General features: G+C 43.8%; 1 gene segment (V, D, J or C); it reads right to left on the bottom strand.

The window, feature by feature from the left end:
* Positions 1–367: 367 nt before the first annotated feature.
* Positions 368–27,697, bottom strand: LOC117369005. The segment is given in 7 exon segments: positions 368–557; positions 4,814–5,128; positions 6,794–7,102; positions 9,109–9,468; positions 13,932–14,252; positions 18,398–18,739; positions 27,342–27,697. Coding segments are annotated over 7 exon segments (1,734 nt in total).

Raw genomic sequence — 27,697 nt, 5'->3', positions numbered from 1 at the left:
ATGAAAGCAGTCATGAATATTCATTGGAGAAATCCTGAAAACCTGACTGGATTGTGGCCCTCAAGGAGGGACTTTGACGCCCCTGCAGTAAATAAAGCACCTTAGAATCCTTTGCCCCATGAAATCTCCCCAAGACAACTGATTGGTTTCTTCTTCCCTCCCTCCTTGTCCTCCCCTTTACCTCCAGATAACTTCTTTCTCTCCCTGACCTCACCTACCTGTGTATAGATAGGTAGCCACACAATTAGTCACAGAATATGTTTTACCACATTTCCCTTTTGCAGGACAATTTTGAAAGTAGATGGATATTTTATTACCCCAATTACAAACAGGACAAACACAGTGAATGTAAAAAAAAAAAGGAAAATATACATTGTTTATTTGTTTGAAAAATATGAGTACAAAAAAACTGTACCACAAAATAGTGCATTGATCGGCAGATACTCCTGTCTCATAATGCAGTGGGTTTCTTGACATAAAAATATACAGGACGCTGCCGAGACTCTTCTCATGCTCTTTCTATTCCAGATCAATAGATCTTTCTTTACCATTACACGCTGCAATGAAAAATGGAGCATTATGGGTCTCTTCTAAATGCCAATCATCAGTTCAACATTGCTATACACTTCTCCTTCAGTATTTGTGAATACCAAAAAAACTGTGAATAATTTTTTGCATGGTATTTGCGGTTTATTGGTAAAATAGACCTGAAAAAGATAAACCGTGAATAACCCGACCTGCGATTTGCTCTGTCCAACGCTGGAAGCAGAGATTTCCTTCAGAAACCACCGGGAGCAGCGATTTCCAATGTGAAACGCCAGATTTAGTGATGAAAATTAAGGGGCGGAGCCAGTAGCCGAAAAATCGCGAATAAGCGAATCCGCAGATACGGAAACCGCTGATACGGAGGGAGAAGTGTAGTATATTAATAATGAGCAAAATAACTTGCACAAAATGTAGGGCAGGGCTGCCCAATTCCGGTCCTCGAGATCTACTGGCAGGCCAGGTTCTCAATGAACATGCATGAGAGAGATTTGCCTGCACTGCCTTCTTGGCATGCAAATCTCTCTCATGCATGTTTTATTGTGGATATCCTGAAAACATGGCCTGCCAGTCGATCTCGAGGACCGGAATTGGGCCACCCTGATGTAGGGTATTTAAGAGTTCAGTTATTATATTATTTAAATTTCATTTAAATTTCCCAAGAATTCTATAGTTTCAACGGTTCTCCCTTCTGCTTCTATTTCCTATCTCCCCTCTTTTTTTCAACCTTTCAAAGTCCTTTAGATCATTGTAGTCTTATTAGAATGTTTATTTTCTTATTTTTCTCATCTATCTCTATTTTATTTTTTCATTACTCTACTAATTGTCATTTTTCCAGGTACTTTAGTTAGATTGTGAGCCTTCGGGACAGCAAGGGAATTTCTAAGTACCTATTTTACTTATAATTTTAATGTACCCTATTGTCTATTTTCTGTAAACTGCTTAGAATCCTAATGGAGTTTAGCGGTATATAAGAAATAAATTACATTACATTACATTACATAAACCAATGTTAATTCCCTTCAAGAATCATCTGAGAACTTTACTAACATACCCTATCCGCAATTCCTGATCAAGGTACAATTGTTTAATCCAGACTCCATGTCCTGGAGATACATTTGTTTACTAAATAAGGAGATAAAACTTGATATTCTGTGACAACGATTACTCTTTAGTATTATACTCACAGCTATAATTTATTAATAATATTATTTTCCTTCTATTATTTTAAATATTATTTTAAATATTATGGTGAAGTGCTCAGACCATGTAACCCAAAATATAGTGAAGTCACTACAATGAGGTTAACAAGGGGACCATCATCGCCTTCACCTGTCCCCTGCCCACCCTAAATGATCAAAAACATTTTCAGACCAACTTGGTGTACTTATCTGGTTAGGGGGGGTAGTTGATTTTGTTTCGTTAACTCTCATTGATGACTGAATCCAAGTAATAATAATAAAGCTGATGTGCTCCGTTAAAATCCTAGAACTGTTCGTTCATTCATCCATTCCCATCCCCCCGACTCGAGTTTCACCTCTTCATCAGGGAGGGACACTGGTGACGGCCCGTTTGCTTTGAATGAGTCTGGTCTCAGTGTGCCGTCACCAGTGTCCCTCCCTGATGAAGAGGTGAAACTCGAGTCGGGGGGATGGGAATGGATGAATGAACGAACAGTTCTAGGATTTTAACGGAGCACATCAGCTTTATTAAAATCAACTACCCCCCTAACCAGATAAGTACACCAAGTTGGTCTGAAAATGTTTTTGATCATTTAGGGTGGGCAGGGGACAGGTGAAGGCGATGATGGTCCCCTTGTTAACCTCATTGTAGTGACTTCACTATATTTTGGGTTACATGGTCTGAGCACTTCACCATAATATTTAAAATAATAGAAGGAAAATAATATTATTAATAAATTATAGCTGGGAGTATAATACTGGAGATACATTTGGACACTTTTTATGTTCTTAAATTTATGAGCTTAAGGGCAAATTCTATATGAAGCGCCCAACAGTTGGGGGTCGAATTAGGTACCGTTCAGCGCGATTCAAGTAAAACTGGGCGCGGTTTAGAGAATCACGCTGAGCGGCACCTATTATGGAAGCGCCCAATAAATAGGCCAGCTCTAGGCACAACTAAAAGTTAAGGCGGCCATGCGAGCGCTTAAGCGCACTTAAGAGCAGCGATTCTGTAACAAGGAGCCTAACGCAAAGCAACGCCTAACGTGCCTAGCGCCTATTTTTTCGAAGGCCGCCTAAATTTTTTAGAGGCACCTTATTACAAAATCGCTCTCTCTTGCTAGGCGCCTAAGTTTCAATTATTGCTGATTAAAAAGCCTAATTGAGCTTGTTACTCAATTTAGATGGGCGCCTCTCTAGTTGGGCGCCTCCAACATGAGGCGCCGGTTACAGAATTTGGGCCTTAAGTGAAATTTTGAGTATAAAGTTTTGCAATTAGCCCGATTACATTTTCTGAGAGGCCAAGTTATGAGCATAACTCTTAAAGTCAGGAACGTAAGTCCTTTGAATTTTGAGGCCATTGTTATTAAATCTATAGGGAACCGGTTCCACACCTCCTTATTAAGGACGCATTTTCACATTAGACAAGATGTCAGATCAATTCAGCAGCTGCATCATTCTTCCCACTGCTACCATTTTCATACAATTACTAAGGCTCTGATCTTATAAACAGTGCTTAAAACATAGGTGCTGAGAAATACGGCACATAGGACATGTCAACCATGAGTTCGATGCTGTTTATAGACGCACCTAGCAGCGCCTAAATTGGACTTAGGCACTGGTAGGTGTCAAAACTTTAGGCATCCCCTATTTATGTCAAGCCTAAATAATGGCGTCTAAGTTAGGTACCTGACGGCACCTAAGTCCAATTTAGGCATCTACATGGAAAACACGCCCAAGATCTGCCCATGATCCTATCACGATCTGCCCCTAACCATGCCCACTTTCTGGTAGGCACTTTGGACTAGGCGCCTACTTGAAATTCGTAGGCGCCTACAGAGTTAGACGTCTACCACCCAATTCATTTTAATTTTTGCAAATTATGGGCTCTCCATTGCTCATTAACAGTGCTGATTAAGCATTTGTAAATAATTAAGTTAGGCGCCTAGATTGGGCTAGACGCACTGATCTAGGCGCCTAACTTCAGGAACTGTTTATAGGGTAGATGTGAATCGCTTGTTTACTCTTTCCAAAAATACTAGGCCTAGGGGACGTGCGATGAAACTACTAAGTAGTAGATTGACAACAAACTGGAGAAAATATTTCTTCACACAACTCTGGAATTTGCTGCCATAGAACGTGGTGAAATCAGGGTTTTTTTTGTTTTTTTCAACTCTATCCACGGCAGTCGCCAAAAATTGTTTGTACAAAATGAAGTTATCATGCGATATATATATATATATATATATATCCTTTTACTGCTTTAAAAATTACAAAAACTAGGGGACACTCAATGAAGTTACATTGCAATATCTTTAAAACAAATAGGAGGAAATATTTTTTCAATCAAAGAATAGTTAGGCTTTGGAACACGTTGCCAGAGGATGTGGTAAGAGCTGTCAATATAGTTGGGTTTAAATTCCTGAGGGAAAATCCATAGACTCCTATCAAGACAGACATGAGAGAAGTCAATGCTTGCAACGGGATTGATAGCATGGAATGTTGCTACCATTTGGGTTTCTAGAATCTTGTTACTCTTTGGGATTCTAGAATCTTGTTACTATTTGGGATTCTAGAATCTTGTTACTCTTTGGGTTTCTAGAATCTTGTTACTCTTTGGGAATCCAAAATGTTGCTACTATTTGGGATTCTAGAATCTTGTTACTCTTTGGGATTCCAAAATGTTGCTACTATTTGGGTTTCTAGAATCTTGTTACTCTTTGGGATTCTGGAATGTTGCTACTATTTGGGATTCTAGAATCTTGTTACTCTTTGGGAATCAAGAATGTTGCTACTATTTGGGATTCTAGAATCTTGTTACTATTTGGGATTCTAGAATCTTGTTACTCTTTGGGTTTCTAGAATCTTGTTACTCTTTGGGATTCCGGAATGTTGCTACTATTTGGGATTCTAGAATCTTGTTACTCTTTGGGATTCCAGAATGTTGCTACTATTTGGATTTCTGCCAGGTACTTGTGACCTGAATTAGCCACTGTGGAAACTGGGCTTGATAAGACCATTGGTCTGGCCCAGTATGGCTAGTCTTATGTTTTTAATTGGTGATTCGGTAATAAAATGAATTTACTTACTCGAAAGCTGCAGAGTGTACAATCTTTCTTCAGGATCCTTGCACGCAACATGGCTAACGCTACACATAAAGATGCTTCCCTGGTCTTCTTCTGTAGGCACCAGTTTCAGAACACTCCACATGGAGTGCAAACCATTCGCACAGACTACAGACAGGGAATTACACACCCCTTCAGACAATGGATGGCCATTCCGGAACCAGCTCACCCCGATTTCATTGGGTGAAAAGTTGCTTATCTTGCAGCTGAGTCTCAGTTCCTCTCCCACCACAGGTTGCGAAGGGTCCTCGGTGATAAACAGGACTTCAGGCGGTGTACCTGTAGTCAGGAAAATACAAGTGTGGCTCTAAGTACATAAGACTCTTCGGGGCCCTTTTTCTAAGCCGTGTTAGATTCTAACGCAACAAATATGACCTAATAAGTTAGTTTTGTAATCTGCATATGCTAAACCCATGCCCGCCAATATCCAACATGAGTTAGTTGGCTGGGAACGGCCACCGACTGGTTAAGTTGCTTGTCGGCAGCTAACCGGTCATCTTCAGTGGCACTTATGTGGTTATTTTGCTGAAAATGACTGGTTGGCGCCTAAGTGAAAGCTGCCAATATTGGGGGCGTTTCTTAGCGCCTAAATAAGACCGCATAATTAACAGTCCTATCTTTAAGCACTAACTGATGGCTGGTTAAATCTGAACACTGAGTTAGCCGGGCATGCGATAGCCAACTTTTAAAAACCAAACTCAGATATTCAATGCTAGCGACTGGAAATGGCCCGGCATTGAGATTCGGTGCTGGATTTGGACATTAACAGCGCTGCCCGCCACCGGCTGAACATTTGGGGTTGGTATCTGGGGTGGGGGCGGAACTGAGAATGGGAGCGGAAGAACTATTCAGCTGGTGTGCTGACATTAGTATGCTAACTGGAAAACACTGACTCAACAGAGAAAGTGGGCCTCATGCCCACTTTTTAAACGTCTGTACATGAATGCTCCAAAACAAAACCCCCCAATAAACGGTACTTAAAATAACACACAAAAAAAATAATGACGATGATGGGTAGCCGAAGGCTAAACCATTGGACTTGGAATACAAGGACAGTCTATTATTCATCATTTATAGGGTGAAATTATAATATCATTGCAGAGATTTACTTATAACCATTTTTTGTTTATTCACAAGTGCGCTATTGCCGTTTAATTATTACACGGTGCATTTGCACACATTAGGGAGCACCCGATGATGGTGTGTGGCTGAAATCCCTGTGAGATTTCAATACTCAGAGCAATGGAGTGGTTTCTTCGAGAAGCTGCTCTTCCAAGCTCAGAACCTTCCTATAAATGATCAATAATAGAATGTCCTTGCATCCCAAGTCCAATGGTTACCCATCCTCATTATTATTTTTTGGGGTTCTTTCATGTACACTAGTGCTATCCTTAGAACAGTGGTGATTGAAACCTCTACCGCAGTTTTGTAGAAGCCGGTGTACGTTCACATTTCAAACAAGCAAACAGATATAAATTCAGACTAGAAATGTTGATGTCTAACTGCTTCTACAGGGGGAGGGGAGAATTATATCATTAGTAGTATTATGACTGACTTTATTGTCCAATTATTAATTGCTAAATTGAGAAAAGTTGGCAAAAGAAGGATTTGTACCTTGTTTTTAGGATTATAGGACTGCTGGATATAACCGTAATTGTTAATGCAGTTGACGTGAACTATGAGTAATCACATTTAAATAATTGTGATGGGCATCCACCCATGGGGTTTTTGTACTGAGCACCACTTGTTGTCATTATCTCACGTGTTGATTCTGGATGCTTTATTTTTTGCTTGTTCTGCTCATGGTTGTATGTTCCTTTGCAATTAATAAAGATAATTGGAAAAAAAAAAAAAAAAAAAGAAATAAGCAAGCCACATGAGTTCTCCGGGCACCTGGGTCTCCTGTCTAACCAGTCATCCTCTTCATGCTGCCATGCTACTTACCTTTTAAGTTAATTTCATAAGACAGTTCTTCAATCTTTCCAAAACTACTGTGGTTTATCTGGCATGTATAAATCATCCCTTCATCATCCTTCGAAAGGATAAATTCAGCCTGACTCCAAACACTGTAGTAATCGCTTTCACACGGAAAAGGTCCAAACTGAGTGACATTTTCCACTTGTTGTCCATTTTTAAACCAACTTAAAGCGATGCATTTGGGATAAAACTTCTCGACAATGCAGCTGAGGATGAGTTTTTTGTCTAATTCTGGAACTTGGGGCCAGCTGGTAATATAATGACTCGATGGTCGCGCTGTAATAATAAAGCGTATTTTAAGAAAGCTACTTAATGAAGATCACATGCGGGTATGATAGAAATCAGCGACATTGGGTTTGGTGGGGTTTTTTTTTCCTTTTACAGAAAAATATTAAGAAGTTGATATACAAAATTTAAACAACACAGAATGTTGACCCCCTAAGGTAACGTGCTTTTATGATCACAAGGGGTCACAGTAGGAAATGAACGGGGAGTCCTTCATTCTCACTCCACCGCTCTGTTAGGCTACTCATCCACTTACATGCATATATTCCTGCCATTTTGTAAACCTACACAAGTCCAAAGCACAAAAGAAAAACAGACTGTGGAATACAATGATCTTGATGAGGCGTTTATTATGATGAGTCAGATAAGAGCACAAATCCAAAATGAAATAATCTTCACTTCATGAATAACTGACGTGTAGTGTGATATGGACCCTACATTGTCCGTATTTCGGCAAAAAGCCTTCTTCAGTGGTCCAGGTCAGTATTCACTCAATGGTATAACCAAGGGGCATAATTTGAGGCTGAGGGGGGAGACTCGAGAGCAATGTCAGGAATTTCTTCTTTACAGAGAGGGTGGAGGATGCCTGGAATGCGCTTCCGAGAGAAGTGGCGGAGAGGAAAACGGTGACGGAGTTCAAAAGAGAGTGGGATGAACACAGAGGATCTAGAATCAGAAAATAATAGTAAATAGTGAAGAACTAAGGCCAGTACCAGGCAGACTTGCACGGTCTGTGTCTGCATATGTCCGTTTGGTGGAGGATGGGCTGGGGAGGGCTTCAATGGCTGTGAGGATATAAATGGGCTGGAGTGAGCTCTGACGGCAACTTCAGCAGTTGGAACCTAAGAACAGTACCAGGCAGAGCTTTGGATTCTTACCCAGAAATAGCTAAGAAGAAAAAAAAAAAATTTTTTAGATTCAATTAGGTTGGGCAGACTGGATGGACCGTTCGGGTCTTTATCTCCCGTGATCTACTATGCTACTATGTATAAAAATAAATAAATAAAACCTTGCCCGTGAAGACACTAAAATAAAATGAAGCATTGTATTCCACAGTGTGTTCTTCTTTTGTGCTTTGGACTTCCGTTGACTGTGGAACATCTAGGCCAGTGGTTCCCAACCCTGTCCTGGGGGACCCCCCAGATAGTCGGGTTTTCAGGATACCCCTAATGAATATGCATGAGAGAGATTTGCATATAATGGAAGTAACAGGTATGCAAATCTCTCTCATACATATTCATTAGGGATATCCTGAAAATCTGACTGGCTGGGGGGGTCCCCCAGGACAGGGTTGGGCACCCCTGATCTAGGCTTTTGTTTGCTGCAAACCTACACAAAGCAGAGGCCTCAATTTTGTTTATTTTTCAAGATGGAGGGGGTAATAAGCTGTGGCATAGTTATGGGGGGCGGTGGGGCATACCGCCTCAGGCGCCATCTTGGTGAGGGCACCTCTTCACCCTCTCACACCATACTCGCTCGCACCCTCCCTTCCCTATCCCCCATTTATTCGACAAATTTATCTGATCCTCCAAACCCCTGACTCTTTCTAAAAGTCTCCCCCGCCCCTCTCTTCCCACTTCTTTCCCCCTTTCCCCCCTTCTACTTCCACCTCTCACTCTCTTTCCCTCTTCCTCCTACCTCCTCGTTTTTACTGGACTTATATTGTTAAATGTCCCCACAATCCCACATTGTAATTATCCACTACTGTGTCCACTATTGTATACTGTCTAGAACCAAACAGGTTCATTATCCACTTTGTACTTTTCCGCTATTGTATACCGTCTTGAACTGAAAAAGGTATGACGGGATATAAATAAAGCTTTATTATTAAATTAACATATGCTACCATTTACATGCCTACTTACAAACACTCTACTCAAACCCCTCTGTACACACCTATAACACAGTTGCCTATTGTCAATGTCAACACACGTACTTTTATACCACATACATGCAAAAACGACTTTAGAATACTACCCACTAATTTAAAAACTCACCAGTAACTTTCAAGTACGTACTCTCCAGTACTGAGTTTTTCAAAGCTTTGTGTTTAACACTACATGTAATGGTTGCCCCGTCATCTTTGACTGTAGGTATGTAGGCCAATCGGGTCGTCATGCTGGAAAGACCACCATGTTTCTGCAAAGGCTGCTCTGCTGCCTCGGTAATGTCTTCCTGAGGCTGAAGGAAAGAAGAGTCTTCTCCACCGTCTTTGTTTGGGTACATCAGCTTTCTTTGTATATACCATCTGACGGATATTGTTTTTGGTCGGAAGCTATTTATGTTGCATATTAATTCCATCTTTTCATTAATGGTGATGAGGTTGGGCTTGAGAATTGGTGAAACCAGAGGGCCTACTGCAAAAAACGAACAAAGATACAACAGGTGGGCACCTCAAAGATACTCATGTAGTACCTCATAATATGATTGCCAGCTGTATGATTGCCAGCAATATGGACAGGAATTTCTGGGATCTACTGTTATGGCCTGATATAGGCTGGCCTCTATTGGAGACAATACAAAGAGGTCGATGGACTGCTTCTCATGCCCAGAATGGAATATCTTATATTCTTATGAATGTAGGAAAAAAAGTCTCCAGGAAGACCATAACAGATGCGGCCACCAGCGAAGCGAAGAAAGGAGGCGACTGAAGCAGTGGCATCCAGCATCACCAAGTTGTGCACCCCGTACCGTGCTCACTCCGCTGCTCCTTCTCCGCTGCGTGTGCCTACCCCCGTACCTCTTGAAATCTTTTCTGGCAACAGCAAGCATCTCCAACCTGCTGCTTACAATGGCCTCGGCTCTTCTTCTGACATCACTTCCTGATCCCTGCGACCAGGAAGTGACATCAGAGAGAGAGCCGAACCAGCGCAAGTAGCTGGCTGGAGATGCTGCTTGCTGCTACCAGAGAAGATTTCAAGAGGTACTGGAGATGGAGAGGAGAAAAGGCGCTGGCACCCCTGTCAAAATGGCACCCGGGGCAATCCACACCCCACACACATTTACCACGCCACTGGATATAGCATCAAACAGTTGAAAGAATTCTCAATGAACTGGATATCAATTTGTCATAAATAGTATTCGAAACCAAGATGGGCAAATGTGGAATATGCATCTGCTTGCTTTATGCGCCGACTGGCTCAAGAACCAACACAATAATAATAAATAAGTACATATTGGCCAATATTCTATCTAAGAACTAAATATGTGTTTATCTTACTTAGGGATGCCTACAGCCTGGCTGCCCTGGGTAGGCCTGCTCTTGGGGAACTCAGGCCTGGCTAGTACCATCTATTTAGCAAACACTAAGAAAAATCTACTTAAAATGTGAATAATCCAGAATACTGAGGTTAGGCCCATTTATGGACTGAGAAAATATGACCACGTCATATATTGTTATTGCAAACTGCATTGGTTACCTGTGGAGGCACAAATTCTTTTTAAATTGGGGTGTCTATTATAAGGCATTAATGGGGTTTGGTTCCGTCCTACCCGAGTTGTGTTGTTATTGTTCTATGCAATACTCGCATATTGCCAAAGCCTTTTTTGTTTTTCCTCCATCTAAGGCAGGGATATCAAAGTCCCTCCTTGAGGGCCGCAATCCAGTCAGGTTTTCCCCAGTGAATATGCATGTGATCTATTTGCATGCACTACTTTCATGGTATGCTAATAGATCTCATGCATATTCATTGGGGAAATCCTGAAAACCCGACTGGATTGCGGCCCTCGAGGAGGGACTTTGACACCCCTGATCTAAGGGCTGTAGGTACAAAAGATATCATGCTAAAACCCTCTCTTTTCAAATTGCTTTATGGGACAAGGATTTCAAGTGACTCGCATCATCCATTTCTTACCTTCATTACAGGAAACAACTTAAGACTTTCTTGTTTATTAAATTTCTTAGCTCTTAATACTAACATATTCTTCACGTTGATTTAAGCATCGTAGCTAGTCTTTTGTAAACCGCATTGAACTTTACAGTAATGGCGGTCTAGAGATAAATTCTTATGTTATGTTATGGATGGGGGACGACTGGGGAATACCAGGTTCTGCAGGGCAGCACATTGGAGCCACACACTGAGAAGGCATTGGCAAACCACTCCTGTACTCTGCTTTAAAACATCACAGAGGACTCCTCACTGTGCTTGCAGCTATGGGTCAGAGGTCAGCTCAAAGACATACACACACACATCTTGCTTAGTGAGTACTACGAAGGAAGCATCCTCATGGGGCAGGGCTTCCACTTACAAGCACCTTAGGTGGGGTAAGTGCAGACATCTAAACATAGGTGTGTCAATATTGACATTAGTATTCTACAGTATAACACAATCATGTTGGCAAGATGCCATTATAGAACTTGGCACTAAGCCCGCAGCCTGGAATTCCTACACCACTGAATCCCCACCCTGTCCTATGGAAACCCCAGCCAGGTGGGGTTTTATGATATGCATGAGATAAATATGCATACCAAGGAGACTGTATGCAAATGAATCTCATGAATATTTATGGTGAAATTCCTGAAAAGCTCATTGGCCGTGGTTCCTCTAGGACAGGTTTGGCAACCACTAGTCTAAACTGAGATGCTAATTTATAGAACTGCCTTGTAAATCTTTTCAGTAATGCTAACGAATGCATACCCCTAGTAAATTTATTTCATGCATATTTTTAAACTGGATATTCTGAAAACCCTGGTGGCTGGGACTGTTTACAGGAAATGCGGAAAATAAACCAAAGCCGGGAAATTACCTTTGGAAATTCGCTTCTGATAGAATATAGTAAAAAATATGCTGCTCCCTGCAGTCGCCGCAACGCAGATAATCGCCACGCCCACCACAAAGCCGGTGTCTGTCTGGTATTTCTCTGGTGCTGAAAACAAATTCACGCTCTGTTAATCAGTCCTGGCAGGTGAGCAAAGGTACTATGGCCTCTCTTTGACATCACAGAGTGAAGGCGGTATCACTAAAGCTCAACTGTTCAACCGAAGGCTCACGTGTTGGTCAGTCAGGTAACGCCACTGCAGGCGGTTAGAGCAGCAGTTCCCAAACCTATCCTGAAGGCCCACCTAGCCACTCGGCTTTTCAGGATGTCCACAATAGAAACTAACCCTCCACTGCATCAGGTAAAAACGTAAGGGTTGGTATCCAAAGTGATTTAACTAGCCAGAAGCGGCTCGTAAACTAAACTAAAGCTTAACTTTGTCTACCGAGTCATCATTCTGAGAAGGCTCGACTTGGTTTACAGCAATTAAATAAACGGGGAATGATTTACAAATGATAAATAGAATGATATGTTCATCGCTTAGAAATTTGAGTAAGCGATCAATCAAATAAACAATAAACTTGAAACTTGAAGATAACAGCAAAATTTCATAAAAATTAATTTTGAAAATGTTTGGCAAATTAGAGTAGTTTTTAAAGATTTACAGAAAATATGAAACGAACTGGAACCCCTTAAAAAAAAGGGGAGATCATTCCAGAGTTGAGAGAGTTTAAAGACCAAAGATTGACTGAAGATCTTGACGCTTAGCTGGTTAAATCACTTGTTTAGGGCTAGACGCTGATATTCAGTGGCTGATATTCATAAGCAGAGTTGGCACTTATGCGGGTAAGTGTCAATATTCAGCACTTAACATAAGAGCATAAGAATTGCCATACTGGGGGAGACCAAAGGTCCATCAAGTCCAGTATCCTGTTTCCAACAGTGGCCAACCCAGGTCACAAGTTTCTGACAGAAACCCAAAGAGTAGCAACATTCCAGAGCTGAGATTGTGATGTCATAATACCTCATTCCACCAGTGCCTAAGAGCTAAACTCAAGAGTGATGTCACAATGGCTTCATTATCCTATACTTGGCTCATATAAGACCATAAGTGTTGCCATACTGAGACAGATCGAAGGTTCATCAAGCCCAGTATCTTTTTTTAAGGTATTTATATACCGCTTTTCAAGGTTACGTAAGCAATTTACAATCGGGTACTCACGCATTTCCCCTATCTATCCCAGTGGGCTCACAATCTATCTAATGTATCTGGAGCAGTGCAAGATTTGAACCCACAACCACAGGGTGCTGAGGCTGTAGCTCTAACCACTAGGCCATTCCTTCTTATTTCCAACAGTGGCCAACCCAGGTCCCAAGTGCCTAGCCAGATCCCAAGTAGTAAAACAGATTTTATGTCGCTTATCCTAGGAATAAGCAGTGGATTTCTCCAAGTCCATCTCCATTATCTAATCTAATCTTGGAAATTATCCAAACCTTTTTTAAACCCTGCTACTTATCCAAACTTTTTTAAACCCCGCCCAAGATTAGCAGTTAAATTGGTCTGCATGAAACCAGTCGGGTTTTCAAACTATCCCTAATGAATATGCAAGAGGCAGATTTGCATGCCTGTCACCTCTATAATATGCAAATCTGCCTCATGCATATTCATTAGGGATATCTTGAAAACCCGACTGGCTGGGGTTAGTGCTTTGTTTGTGCCTCTCTTCGTCTGGCCTCATATCTGGCATTTAAACATGTAAGTGTACACATACAAACATATCATTATTATGTGATCAATCAATGTAGAAAGGTTAGTACTTGCTTTATAAATTTTACCCATTTTTTTTGCAAATCTGTGACCTAAAGCAGTGGTTCCCAGCCCTATCCTGGAGGACCACCAGCCACAGGTTTTCAGGATAGCCTTAATGAATATGCATGAAAGAGGAGTGCAGATCTGCCCCATGCATATTCATTAGGGCAATCCTGAAAACCCGACTGGCTAGTGGTCCTCCGGGACAGGGTTGGGGACCAGTGACCTAAAGGTCTATCCACAGTTACTTACTTGCCAAAAATACGGTCGTATTTTTTCTCAACGGACGTTCTAGTGATTCGTGTTTAACCTGACAGATGTACGATGAACCTTCATCGTCCTTGGACATGACCACGGTAATTCGACTCAGAGCACTGAAAGTTCCATTCGCGCTGTGAGCTGCAACGCCAGTACAGATGCCGGTCGTTAGGAGTTCCTGGTTTCCACTATGTTCAACCAGCCACGCGATGTCAATTTCTACTGGGTAAAAATGCTGCACGGCACAAAAGAGGGTCTTTTCTTCCCCCTCTGCAAGGTGGGGGTCTAGTGGTGATATTTCCACCGAAGGCTGAGCTGTGTAACAACAGATGACAAAATAGACTTGAGTGCACAAAGCATCTTCCTTTCAAACAGTTTACTACTCTGCCACCTGTGTTCCAATGTATACACATATATGTGGATCTCAAAAACACCCCTGCAGGATTTCTGTTAGGAAAATCTGGACCCCTAGACCTGCTCCAAAGTCCACCTAGTTCCATCCATCCCCACCCCATCCCACCCCCAATCCCAACCTAGCCCCCCCCTCCATCCCTTGCTCTCATCAGGCAGGAGGCATCCTTGCATGTGCAGATGCCTTCCTGCCTGACAGCGATTTGATAGAAACTTTTCAAAACCCGGATGTCTGGTAACCCTACCTGACATGTCCTGAAAAGTAGTAGATCAAATACAGAAATGTTCCAGGTTGTAACTCACCTTAGATCTGTGCGAGTGAAGCATAAAAAATGTATGTTTAAATAAAATAAGGAATAACACACACACTTCCCCATCTCTTCTTCTCCTTCCCCCCCATTCCACACAATGTGACCTACAAAGCAAGTCTGGAGAACGTTTTTACTGCTTCTGCCTTAGAACCTGACTGAATTTGGGGTTTGGTTTTAGCACCAAAACCAACCAAAAATCCATAGTTGGCTTGTTTTCAGTTCTGGTCTGGCTCCTGATCAGGAGCCGGCTCCACTCCCTCCCTCCCCTCTCTGTCAACTCCCACCTCCTCCACCCCAGACAGAAGGAGCTCAACTTCCTCCCTTCCTTGCCACGCAAAGAAGCCATCCACCCTGGACCCACCTTTAGGCCCCTACCCCCAGGGCATACTGTATTGCCCTGATAGTCTTGCCCATGCCATCCCAGCAGCAGTGGCGTACCAAGGGGGGGTGGGGGGTGGGGCGTGGGGCGGTCCGCCCCAGGTGCACACCCCAAGGGGGTGCACAGCCGGCCACCCTCCCTATTCTGCCGCTGCTCTGTCTCACCACCGCATCCCGGCACCTGCTCCCCCGCAGAGTCACTCCTTAACCCGGCCAGCCGGCAACTGCGTGGTAGGTGGAGACAAAAGGTGAGGCGGGCTGGTGGGCGGGGAAAAAGTGCAGGGCCCACAAGACTTCACCTCCGGCGTCAATTCTAATGTCGGAGGGTAAGTTCTGGGCCAGCCATTCGCTGCCTGGCTGGCCAGCAACTTCCTCCCCATTGGAACTGACCCCGGAAGTGAAGACTTTTGTGGGCCCGACACTTGTATGCGCCGGGCCTGGCTCGGGGAAGGAGCAGGGAGAAATCGGCTGCTGGCTTGGGGGTGAGGGTAGGGAAAGAATCGTGAAAGTGGAGAAATTGGCACGATGGCTTTGTGGGGGCTAGGGGGAGAGAGAAAGAAAGGCAGAAAGAAAGAGGGAGGCCGGGGGAGAGAGAAATAAAGGCAGAAAGAAAGAGGGGGGCCGGGGTAGAGAGAAATAAAGAGGGGGGGCCGGGGGAGAGAAAAAGAAAGGCAAAAATAAAGAGGGGAACCAGGGGGAGAGAGAAAGAAAGGCAGAAATAAAGAGGGGGTCAGGGGGAGAGAGAAAGAGAGGCAGAAAGAAAGAGGGGGGCCAGGGGTAGAGAGAAATAAAGAGGGGTCCGGGGGAGAGAGAAAGAAAGAGGGGGGGACCAGGAGGAGAAAGAAGAAAGACCAGAGACTCATGAAATCACCAGACAAAAAGGTAGGAAAAATTATTTTATTTTCAATTTAGTGATCAAAATGTGCCTGTTTTGAGAATTTATATCTGTTGTCTATATTTTGCACTATGGCCCCCTTTTACTAAACCGCAATAGCGGTTTTTAGCGCAGGGAGCCTATGAGCATCGAGAGCAGCGCGGGGCATTCAGCATAGCTCCCTGCACTAAAAACCACTATCACGGTTTAGTAAAAAGGGCAGGGGTATTTGTCTATTTTTGTATAGTTGTTACTGAGGTGACATTGCATAGAGTCATCTGCCTTGACCTCTTTGAAAACCCCCCAAATATAAGTGATAATTAACATTTTCTCTGCGTACAGTGTGCTTTGTGTTTTTTTTTTAAATTTTATTGTTGGTAGATCATTTTGACTTGGTCATTTTAAAAGTAGCTCGCAAGCCCAAAAAGTGTGGGCATTCCTTCTGTAAACAGTGGTGTCCGTCCCAGCTTGTGCTCCCTCCAGTGGTTGTTTCAATTCTGGCTGGCTCTCCTGCTCAAAGCCGCAGGTGTCGGCTCCTCACACAAGCCACGGTTGCGTCGGAAGCGTTCCCTCTGATGTCACGATGTCAGAGAAAAGGCTTTCAACGCAGCCGCAGATCGTGTGAGGTGTAGACGCCTGCTGCTTTGAGCAGGGGAACTGGCCAGACATGCTGGGAGGGAAGAGATGTTCCTGCTGCACAGGGAAGGGGGGGGGGAAGAAATGATGCACAGGCAAGGGGGGAGAAATGCTGCTGCTGCACAGGGAAGGGGGGGAGAAATGCTGCTGCTGCACAGGGAAGGGGGTGAGAGAAATGTTGCTGCTGCTGCTGCACCCAATTGGGGAGAGAGAGGGAAGAAGGGAGAAAGAAGATAAGGGAGAGGAACCAGAGATGCCAAGTCCATGGGAGGGATGGAAAGGAAAGGAGATACCAGACCATGGAGGGAAGGGAGGAAAGGGAAGGAGATAGAGATAGAGATACCACACCATGGTGTGGAGTGGGAAGGAAGGAAAGGAGAAGAGAAAGATAGAGATGCCAAAGCATAGGGGAGGGGGTGGAGACAGAAAAATGGAGAGGGGATGAAGCTGAAATGAATTATGTGTAAAGGAGAGCAGGGACCCCGGATATACAGTTTATTGAAGGGACATAGAAAGAGGGAAGATGCCATATGGAAGAGAGAGAGGGTGGACAGTAGATGGAAGGGGCAGAGAGAGTGTGGACAGTAGATGAAAGGGGTAGAGAGAGGAGGCAGAAGCTGGGTGGAAGGGGCAAAGAGAGGGCAGATGTTGCATGGAAGGGAGAGAGGACAAGCGCTGTATAGAAAGAAGAGAGCAAAGAGAAGATGATTAAAGCAGAAACGAAAAAAGGTAGAAAGATTTTTTTGTTGTTGCTTTACTTAGAATCAAGTAGTACTGTAACTGTATTGATAAAAGTTTATAAATAGGAAATGGAAATAAGGCAATTTTTGGACTACACCCCGTTCCTCAGGACAGAATAGCATAGCAGCAGTATACTGTACTGTTCTGAAGAAAGATTTGGCCTCTGAAAGCTAATTGAAAAATGGATTAATCCAATAAAATGGTATTTTCTTATTTCTCATTATTTGTTTTATTTTTATTTGTTAATTTGTAAAGTGGTGATTGTTATGTATCAGTTTTTTCAAATTTATATCTACTGTCTTTATATTTTGCACAGTATTAGGGGACATGTGTCACTGTTTTTGTGGTATTGTGGTGTTGCATTGTATGCAGAGTCTGGTTTTTTGGCAGTTCAGTTTAACTTTTGTCTACATATTTCTATTTTTAGTTTGTGATTATTCCATATTGGGCGAGGGTGTATCTCTGTTCTGTGTGTATGAAAAGGACATAGTTTTCAATTGGCATTGACTGCAGGATCAATTGACTGTGCGGGATCTGGCTTGTTTAGTTTTACAATGTATGTGTTGGTGTTCTAGTGCTCACTGCAGTGTTTAAGATGCTGCCTTTTCCTAGGTACACTCTTGTTGTGCGATATGTGGATTGTTACTAAAAATCATATTTTTGATATAGATGGGGGGGTGTCAAAAAATGATGGCCTTGGGTGTCACATATGCTAGGTACGCCACTGCCCAGCAGTCAAAACAGCTGCCACGATTTTCAGCAGCAATCTCATGAGATTGCTGCTGGACGTCAAGGCAGCTATTTTGAGACTGGAGCAAGAGAAATCTGCAGTCATTCCTACCTAGAGTGGAGCTTCTTCTGTTCGGGGGAGGGAGGTAGAGAGGAAGTTAAACACCTTTGGTTCAAGGGAGGGAAGAAGTAAGGAAGTGAGGAGGACTGTTCCCATTCAGGGGTTGGGTCGGCTTTGGTTTCAGCCATAACCAAAGATATCAGTTTTGGTCGTCCTCAACACTGCCTGAACATATTCTAGGAATAAGTGCAGGATCTTAATCCCAAGTGTTAGTCCCAGTACTTTAAAACCAAGTATCAACCAGTAAAACACCAGTTACCTGCAACTTTGAGTTGTATTGTCCCACTGTCAAATTCTGGGCTTATTAAAACAGTGCAAGTATAATTTCCTTCATCCTCCAGAGTGACATCCTGCAGGCTGAGCGATGCCTGGCCTTTTGTCAGCAAATAGAGATCCAGGGTCGCTCCCAGGCGATAGCGCTCAGTATGGCTCCCATTAAAGGCATACACTGGCTTCTTACCAGATGTAGTGCTAGCAGTCCACTTCACAGCAACATCTTCCAGTCTAATAACATCCGTTCTTGGAAAATGACAGGGTAGAAGGATATTATTTCTCACCAGACTTGATACTGGAGCATGGCTAGTACTCACCCTCAAGGCAGCTGAAATCCAAAGAGGAAAAGGAAACCAGTTAGCAAGATGATTATTACTGTTTTCCTTGGTTTTGCAATAAGCAACTAAGTAAAGGAGCAAGGTAAAAGATTTTACAAAAATAATAATCAAAGACCATCTAGGGTTATTAGACATCCAGGAAAACCCAGAGAGACTTTCCAAACTCGGCAGGTTGTCCGGGTTTTGGAAAGCCCCGCTGCATCTGGAGGGCCTCTGAGCATGCACGGGTGACGTCACACACATCCAAATCCGCTCGGAGGCTCTCCTGACCTGGCAGGAAAGAAGAGACAAGGCTTGTGGGGGCAGGGCTGGGGGGGGGGGGGGTAGAACGAGGCTTGGTTTGAGGCAGAATGGGGTGTGGCTGGAGGCAGAATGGGACAGGGCCATGCATCCTGGATTTTACCATTTTAAATATGGTAACTCTAAGACCAGCTGAACTAAAAAGTATTATCCTTATGCTTGCATTAAAGAAACTAAGGCCTGGATGCACTAAAGATAATCGCAAATACCGATCCCATCCGATCGATCGCTGTGAGAGCGATTTAAACGCATGCGCAGAATATTCCTGTTGGTTCATGTTGCAATGTACGCATTCACCTGTTGTACGTCAGTCATAGGTATGGTTTATTTGCTTGCGTCATACGCGCACGTCATCGGCCGCAAAGCATTGTTTTCTTAAAATGCAATATAAAGAATGCCCAAAATTAGCTCACCTGCCCGCCCTCTTCACCCTACCCACAGGCCCTGCTCTACACCTTGAGTTCTCAAGCAAGGTCCTTGGCATCACTATTGACTCCTCCCTTTCCCTCAACGATCACCTGAATTCCCTGGCAAAATCTTGTTTTTTCAGCCTCCACATGCTGAGGAAAGTTAGATCCTATTTTCACCAAAAGCATTTCACCGTCCTTGTACAATCCATCATCCTATCCAAACTCGATTATTGTAACGCCATCTACTTAGGCCTAACAAAAAAAAGTCTTCGCAGACTCCAGCTTATCCAGAACACTGCGGCTAAGCTGATTTTTGCTAAACGCAAATATGACCACGTCTCCCCTCTACTTACCAATCTTCACTGGCTCCCAGTACTTTCCAGAATTCTTTTCAAATGCTCCTGCCTGGCTTTCAAGATCATTCATGGCATCGTTCCGCCCCTAATCCCTCTATCCTTCCTCGCCCCGACACCAACTATCACCAGATCTGCCCACAGACATAAACCATCCTTCCCCTCTCTACACGGCATCCTCCACGCAGGTAAACTGGGTAGATCCCTCCTCTCCAAAATCACCGGCCTCTGGAACGACCTCACTGTCCCACTGCGGAACCTGGACTCCCTCCAACTATTCCGAAAACAACTGAAAACCTGGCTTTTCTCTAGCATATAATAATCTCTTCTCCTGATTACATCCCCTCTTTTATGCTTTGTAAACTCTTTCTCTTCTCTCTTCCCATATTTTTTTAACTCTGTAAACCGTGTCGAGCTCCACTTCAGTGCGGTATAGTTTAGTTTAGGAGAGATTTCTCTTTGTTTGGTAGCTGTTCGAAGCTGTTAGACAGAACTGTTCTAAGGAGCTGTTGAAAGGAGTTCGAAGGTGGTGCTGGAAGGAGCTATTGAAAACTGTTGGACAGCACAGCTGCAAAAGCGAGCAGTGAGGTGGCGTTCATACTTTTCCATCCTGTTTTCTGTTAACCACTTTTTTCTTATTGGTAACACGTAGCAGACAACGTGACGCCGTGATGTCATATGCACACAACCATCAAAGCCACGAAGAAGGGGACAGGGAGGTTGCAGTTCACGTAAATGAGGGTGTTGTAGTGCTGGCTCTACTCCAGACGCATCAAACTCTGGCCCGCAGTGTCATAAAATTTGGCCCACCAGACAATGAAAAATGTGCAATTAAGCTTGCCCGCCGGAAGTCGTCAGCTGTAGATTTGCACGCGCCTCAAGCCTTTGCTATTCTGCCGTGAGACTTGAGGCACACAAATCTACAGCTGATACCTTCCAGTGGGCCAGCTGCCGCCGCTCTTCATGCTCGTGGTCGCCTACACCCTCCCGGCTGCCGTCGCCGTTCGGGTCCGCCTAGTCCTCCTGGCTGCCTGCACTCTCCCGGCTGCCTGCCTGAAAAAAAGCTATTTTTTGCACATCGTGGTGCAGAATACAGAATTAGGAAGAAGCAATCTTTTCTGTTTGGAAATCCCTTTTAAACCCTGCCCTCCTAGACTATAATTTCAAATCAGACAACTATATGAAAAGTCCAAAAAGAACCTAGGCAAGCAGTGCACCTCTAGCAACCGGGCTCCTAGGATGCCCCACCGTAGCCGACACACGCTCTCGCATAAATGGACAGCTGCTTCAAAGGCCCTTGGACGCCAAGTCCTCCAAAGCTGACCATATCTGTTCTTTGCAGGTTACAGCTCTGTCTCTGATTTAGAGCGTTGCACGGGGACAGAAATCCCACCCATCCCCGCAAGGATCCTCTCCGTCCCCACCCATCCCCGCCAGGATCTTCTCCGTCCCCATCAGCATCCTCTCCATCCCCACCCATCCCCGCAAGGAATTACCTCCATCCCCACCCGTCCCTATAAAAAGCAGCAATTACTTCTTACAGGATCATCAATTCCACAGTTTCTTTTGTGTTTGTGCTGCTGTTTTCCTTGTGGAATCTCTTTGGTGGAACCCTTTTTTTGTTTTCTGTTCAGGTAATTAACTTATAAACCCCTTCTTTTAATAAGGCTGACGTGTCCATTATATTATATGGACGAACCCTGCTTCCAAAGCCTTCCATCCCCGTGGGAGTTCCGTGGGCTAGACAGGGGTCCCCGTGGGAGTCCCATGGGTTAGGGGGGATTCCCGCGGGATTCCCTCGATCCCCGTTCCCGTGCAGACCTCTACTCTGATTATCAGTCACACAGTTATAACCCCCCTGGAAGTTATTTACAATTTGAAAGCGTTCTGGAAAGCTGCTGGAGACCATCCACAATCCAGTGGTGTGGCGTGTTATTTCTGCACTCTGTGCACAGTGGAAGAGAAGTGTATATTTTGGATCTTAAAAAAAAAAAAAAAAAAGCAAAGTCTCTTTTGAGAGAATAAAGCATTGTGGTGGGCCCCAAATTAGTATTTGTCCAAGTTTTTAATTTTGGCCCATCACAGAGCCGGCGTGGGGTTGGAGATGTTGTAACCCTTTACTTCTACTAAGACTAAAGGGTGCTTTTATTAAGGTGCGCCTTTAGCACGTGCTAAATCGGTTAGCATACCTTAAAACAGGGGTGTCCAATGTCGGTCCTCGAGGGCCGCAATCCAGTCAGGTTTTCAGGATTTCCCCAATGAATATGCATGAGATCTATTAGCATACAATGAAAGCAGTGCATGCAAATAGACCTCATGTATATTCATTGGGGAAATCCTGAAAATCCGACTGGACTGCGGCCCTCGAGGACCGACATTGGACACCCCTGCCTTAAAAGGACCCCTAAGTATCTTAATTAAAAATTTGGCCCACGACTTAGCCTATGGTTTAGATTTCGGCCCCTTAAGTGATTGAGTTCGACACCCCTGACCTACTCGTTGATATTTTTCGGAAAGAAAAGAATTGTTGGCATCCCTAATTCCGTTGCCGCCCTTACATTTTTTATTGTGTATGCCAATAACGGGTCTGCATAAAACGTGCCTTTAACATGTGCTTTAAACACACGCACTCACAATGCATATAACACGCGCATAAGTTCCACCGCATATATATATAATTGTTTTTATATTATGACTTCAATACAGATTCTATTACTTTCAAGGCTGAAAAGTCGGCAAGGATCGTGAGTGACTGGTCTTCACCAATCGCTCTTTTTTGGAGTGATAAACTTGATCGCTATTTCTTCTGCTCACAGAAGCCATTTTGTGCATCGATCGCTTGCCTAGTTTGCATGGCATTTCAATACTAATCCCCACATTTGCAGGCTCGGAGCAGAAAATGAGCAAAATCCGATCGACTGCAAAACTGGTTTAGCGACAATCGTTAGGTTTAGTGCATCCCCTAATAAGTACCAGAACCACTTTTTTTCAACTTCAAGAGGAGGGGGAGAATAAGCAAAAGTCTTTTACAGTACATTACATTACATTACATTTGTGATTTCTATTCCGCTTGTACCTTGCGGTTCAAAGCGGATTACATAAGAAGAAGCTGGACATTTCCAGGAGGGTACGTGACATTTAGGGTAAGACATAGTTGCAGAATGAGTATAGGCTTGGTAACATTGGATGAAAGCAGTTATATTACATTACATATCAAATCTTTTCCAGGCGTTGGTAGGTAATATGAATCGGTAGGATGAATTATTTTTTTTTTTTTTGGTCGGTTGAGGATATGGTGTCAGGGAGTGGGTAACCTGGTCGGTGTATGTGGAAGAGGAGATTAGGTGTTTTGAATATGCTTTTTGAAAAGTAGTGTTTTGAGTTCTTTGCGGAATGCTTTGAAGTCAGATGTTGAGGTTAACAATCTGGTTATGGAGGGTTCGAGTTTTGCTGCATGCGTTGCTATGAGGTTATCGTAAAGCTTTTTACGATGAGTGCCGTTGAGTGGTGGGTATGAGAATGGTGTCAGTGTTCTTCTTATTCTGGGTGGAAGGTTGCGGTGTAGGCGATCGATTAGATAGGCAGGTGCTGTACCGTTGAGTACTTTGAAGATTAGACAGTATAGTTTGAATTGGATTCTGGCTCTAATCGGTAGCCAATGTGAGTCTAGGTAGGCGTTAGTTATGTGGTCATATTTTCCGAGGGAATAGATTAGTCTGAGAGCTGTGTTCTGAATGGTCTGTAGTTTTTTGATCATTTTTGTAGGACATGGTAGATATAGGATATTGCAATAGTCCACAAGTCCTAGTACCAGGGATTGAACAATGATCCTGTAGTGTTCTTTGTCGAAGAATTTCCTTATTTTTCGTAAGTTGCGCATTGTGAAGAATGCTTTTTGGGTAGTTTTGTTGATTTGAGTCTGCATAGTGCAGCATCTATCTATCAGCACTCCCAGGATTTTGAGGGAGGTCTGGATTGGGTATTTGGTAGTTTTGATTTCCAGGTCTGTTATGGATGGGATTTTGTCCGTTTCAAGCATTAAGAATTTGGTTTTGTCCGAGTTTAGTTTTAGTTTGTGGTTTGTCATCCATTTTTCTACTTCGTCCAGTATTGTTTCCAAGTGTCCTGTAGCGGAGTTGTCTTGGGTTTCGAAGGGGAGGAGGATAGTTATGTCGTCTGCGTAACTGAAGGATGTTACATTTAGGTTGTCTAGAGTGGTACCAAGGGAAGAGATGTAGAGGTTGAATAGAATGGGTGAAAGTGGAGAACCCTGAGGGACTCCACATGGATTAGACCATGTGTTGGATTTCGTATCGTTTATCTTAACTCTGTAAGTTCTTGTTTTAAGGTATCCTTGGAACCAGTTGTACACCACCCCTGAGATCCCTATTGCATCAAGTATCTGGAGTAGTATGGTATGATCAACTAGATCAAAGGCTGCGGAAAGATCTAGTTGGATAATTAGGATCCTATGACCTTTACTGAGGTGTTGTCGGGCTATGTCCAGTAGTGTTGCTAGTAGAGTTTCCGTGCTGTGGTAAGATCTAAATCCTGATTGGGATGAGTGAAGTATATTGTATACAGTATATAAGTATACAGTATACGAGTAAGGTAACTTGACCTCCAGTGGTAGTATCATGACACTACTCCTAGGGAACGCCAGCACTATTTTGAACCCTGCGCCAGAAAGGGGCAGGAGCAACAGGGGACTGGTCTGCCCTAAAACCACTAGACACCAACTCCCAAATTCTATACATGGCATTCAAAATTGTGCATGCGCATAGCAAGTGATGTCAGAGGGAGAGCCGACGGGGTCACGAGGACGCTGAAGTTCTTGTTGCTCGCCGTGGTGAACAAGGGAAGGAGGGCTTGCACGTGTCGGGGGGGGGAGTTGGGAAAGGAGCGGGGGGGGGCAAGATAAGGGTAGGGAAGAGGTGCCATCACCCCCGGCACCTCACACCCTCACTATGCCACTGTTCCTGGGTAACTAACCTAACCTCTTGTAACGTAATCCGACCTTGAACTGAATAGGTAACGGCAAAATAGAAAACCTGACCAATATAACATAACATCCACAGACCATAGGGCTCATTTTCAAACAAATTAAGATGTCCAAAAGACTGCATAAACCGGCACTTGGATGTCCTAATCACCAGAGCCGATTTTCGAAACCAATTTTCTGGATGTCTTGCTAGGCTTCTTAGCCACTGTGTGTGTCCAAAGCTTAAGGGGGGGTGTTGGAGGCGTGTTATGGACAGGCTTTGGGTGAGCTTAGCACTTGGACATCTTGAAGTGATCATCGAACTTCTCCCAAGACATCTAGGATAGAATTTTAGACATCCAGAACTAGGTCGGTTTTAAAAGTGCCAAAAAAGGTACCCAAACTGACCAGACGACCACTAGAGGAATTAAGTAATGACCCCCCCCCCCCACACACACACACACAGTAGAGTAATAAGGGGGTGTGGGGGCTGACCACCCAGGGCACCATCTTCATGGGGGCATGCCAGCATCTCTCCTCTTTTTTACCCCCTGCATATCTGTTCGCCGGCGTGGAGTAGCATTTTCCACCTACTGTTCACGCCGGTCTCGGCTCCCTTATCGCATCATTTCCTGATCACGGGACCAGGATGTGATGTCAGAAGGGAGCCGAGGCCGGAATGGAAAAATAGTACAGTTCTTTCTTTTCCTGCAGGGTGGGCGTAAATCTGAAGAAGTAGCTGCTGTTAGGTGATGTGCAGGTCGATATTTTTAAAGGGCTTGGGCTCTTTTAGATGACATGTATTGTAGAATACATGCTAATTGACTTCTTTCTGATTTGTCCTCCCAATTCGTCTATTTTTACAATTTTGTTGGGGGGGGAGGGCTTAAATGTCATTAGATTAATTGTTATGTTGACTTATTGTATTTTATGACATTTAAACCAAAAATGGAGTTTTCTCTGCCCCAACTTTTGGACATCTTGCAGGGACCATCCAGGTGGCCAAACAGGTTGAAAAGGTGACGGCGAAAGCAAGAAAGAAGGTTACGGTGCATAGGGAGCAGTATGGCCAGTAGGAAAAAAGGGGGTATTGATGCCTCTGTATAAGACTCTGGTGAGACCTCATTTAGAATATTGTGTACAATCCTGGAGACCGCACCTTCAAAAAGATATAAAAAGGATGGAGTCGTCCAGAGGAAGGCTACTAAAACGGTGTGTGGTCTTCGTCACAAGATGTATGGGGACAGACTTAAAGTAGTGTTCTGCACGGGAACGGGAATCGCGGGAATCCCCCCTAACCCACGGCACTCCCACGGGGACCCCCCTCTGGCCCACAGGACTCCCACGGGGATGGAAGGCTTTGGAAGCAGGGTTCGTCCATATAAGATAATGGACACGTCAGCCTTAGTAAAAGAGGGGGTTTATAAGTTAATTACCTGAACAGAAAACAAAAAAAGGGTTCCACCAAAGAGATTCCACAGCGCAAACACAAAAGAAACTGTGGAATTGATGATCCTGTCAGAAGTAATTGCTGCTTTTCATGGGGACGGGCGGGGATGGAGGTAATTCCTTGCGGGGATGGGTGGTGACAGAGAGGATCCTGGCGGTGACGGGCGGAGATGGGTGGGATTTCTGTCCCCGCGCAACTCTCTAACTTAAAGATCTCAATCTGTATACTTTGAAGGAAAGGCGGGAGAGGGGAGATATGAAAGAGATGGTTAAATACTTATGTGGCATAAATACGCATGAGGCGAGCCTCTTTCAATTGAAATGGAATGAGAGGGCATAGGATGAAGTTAAGAGGTGATAGGCTCAGGAGTAATCTAAAGAAATATTTTTTTTTACAGAAAGGATGGTAGATGTGTGGAACAGTCTCTCGGAAGAGATGGTGGAGACAGAGACTGTGCCTGAATTCAATCGGGCCTGGGAAAGGCGCGTGGGATCTCTCAGATAAAGAGATAATGGTTACTGTGGATGGGCAGACTAGATGGGCCATTTGGCCTTTATCTGCCGTCACATTTCTATGTTAAACATCCTATAAAAAATGGCCCTCCACACCTCTGGGCTGGGTTTTGGGTGACCTTTTGCTATGTACAAGTTCTTAACTCTTTACATTTTGCAAATCAGTGAAATAAAAGAGAGCAAAAAATAAATAAATAAATAAAATACGGTGATATGGTTTGCTTGTTTTTAATTGGACTAACAATAAATTCATTTACAAGCTTTCCAAGGCAAAACGTTCTTCCTGGAATGTAAGAACATTATAGACCATAAAGTTATACTGCTTTCACCTTCTCAACCACCAATGCTTTTATGTTTTCACTTATTGTGACGCTCATCTTTTGCTCATTCCTGACCTGAGAATGAAAGTTAGTCCAATAAAAAAGGCATCACCTTATGTTCTTTGTTTTGTTTGTTTTTAATGGACTAACAAGGCAACCCCACTACAACGCTAGAAACAAGAGCTATAAGCCAGGTTTTCGCATCCCTTAATGCACAAAGGGAAGAGAGCCAGTAAATCGTTAGCAATCGGAAAAGTTCTCCATACCTGCGACTACAAAGAGGGAGAAAATGAAGAGACATTGCAGCTGGCACATTGCTGAAAAGCTTCCGCGTTGCAAAGCGAAAGCAGGCTAGACTTTGCCTCGTCTTTGCAGCGGCTTAAGCAACCCGCACCCTCCCCGGACACACCCCAGGCGAGGAAATCGGAGCCGGATCAAGGCCGCGCGAATAAAAGACGTGGGATTCTCAGCCGGAGGCTTCGACGTTCCAGTGCAGCGCTGAACAAGAAGCTCATTTCTGCACGTAATAAAATAGATGTCAATGGACCGGTGGAACCCCAGTATCATAAGATCTCAACCGGGCACTTGATCCATTCGTTGTTCTAGCAAGCGTAGAAGTGCA

Source organism: Geotrypetes seraphini, chromosome 11 (assembly GCF_902459505.1).
Source record: "Geotrypetes seraphini chromosome 11, aGeoSer1.1, whole genome shotgun sequence".
Classification (NCBI taxonomy): domain Eukaryota; kingdom Metazoa; phylum Chordata; class Amphibia; order Gymnophiona; family Dermophiidae; genus Geotrypetes; species Geotrypetes seraphini.
Note: the sequence above shows the minus strand (reverse complement) of the source record. Positions and strands in the feature narration are given on the sequence as shown.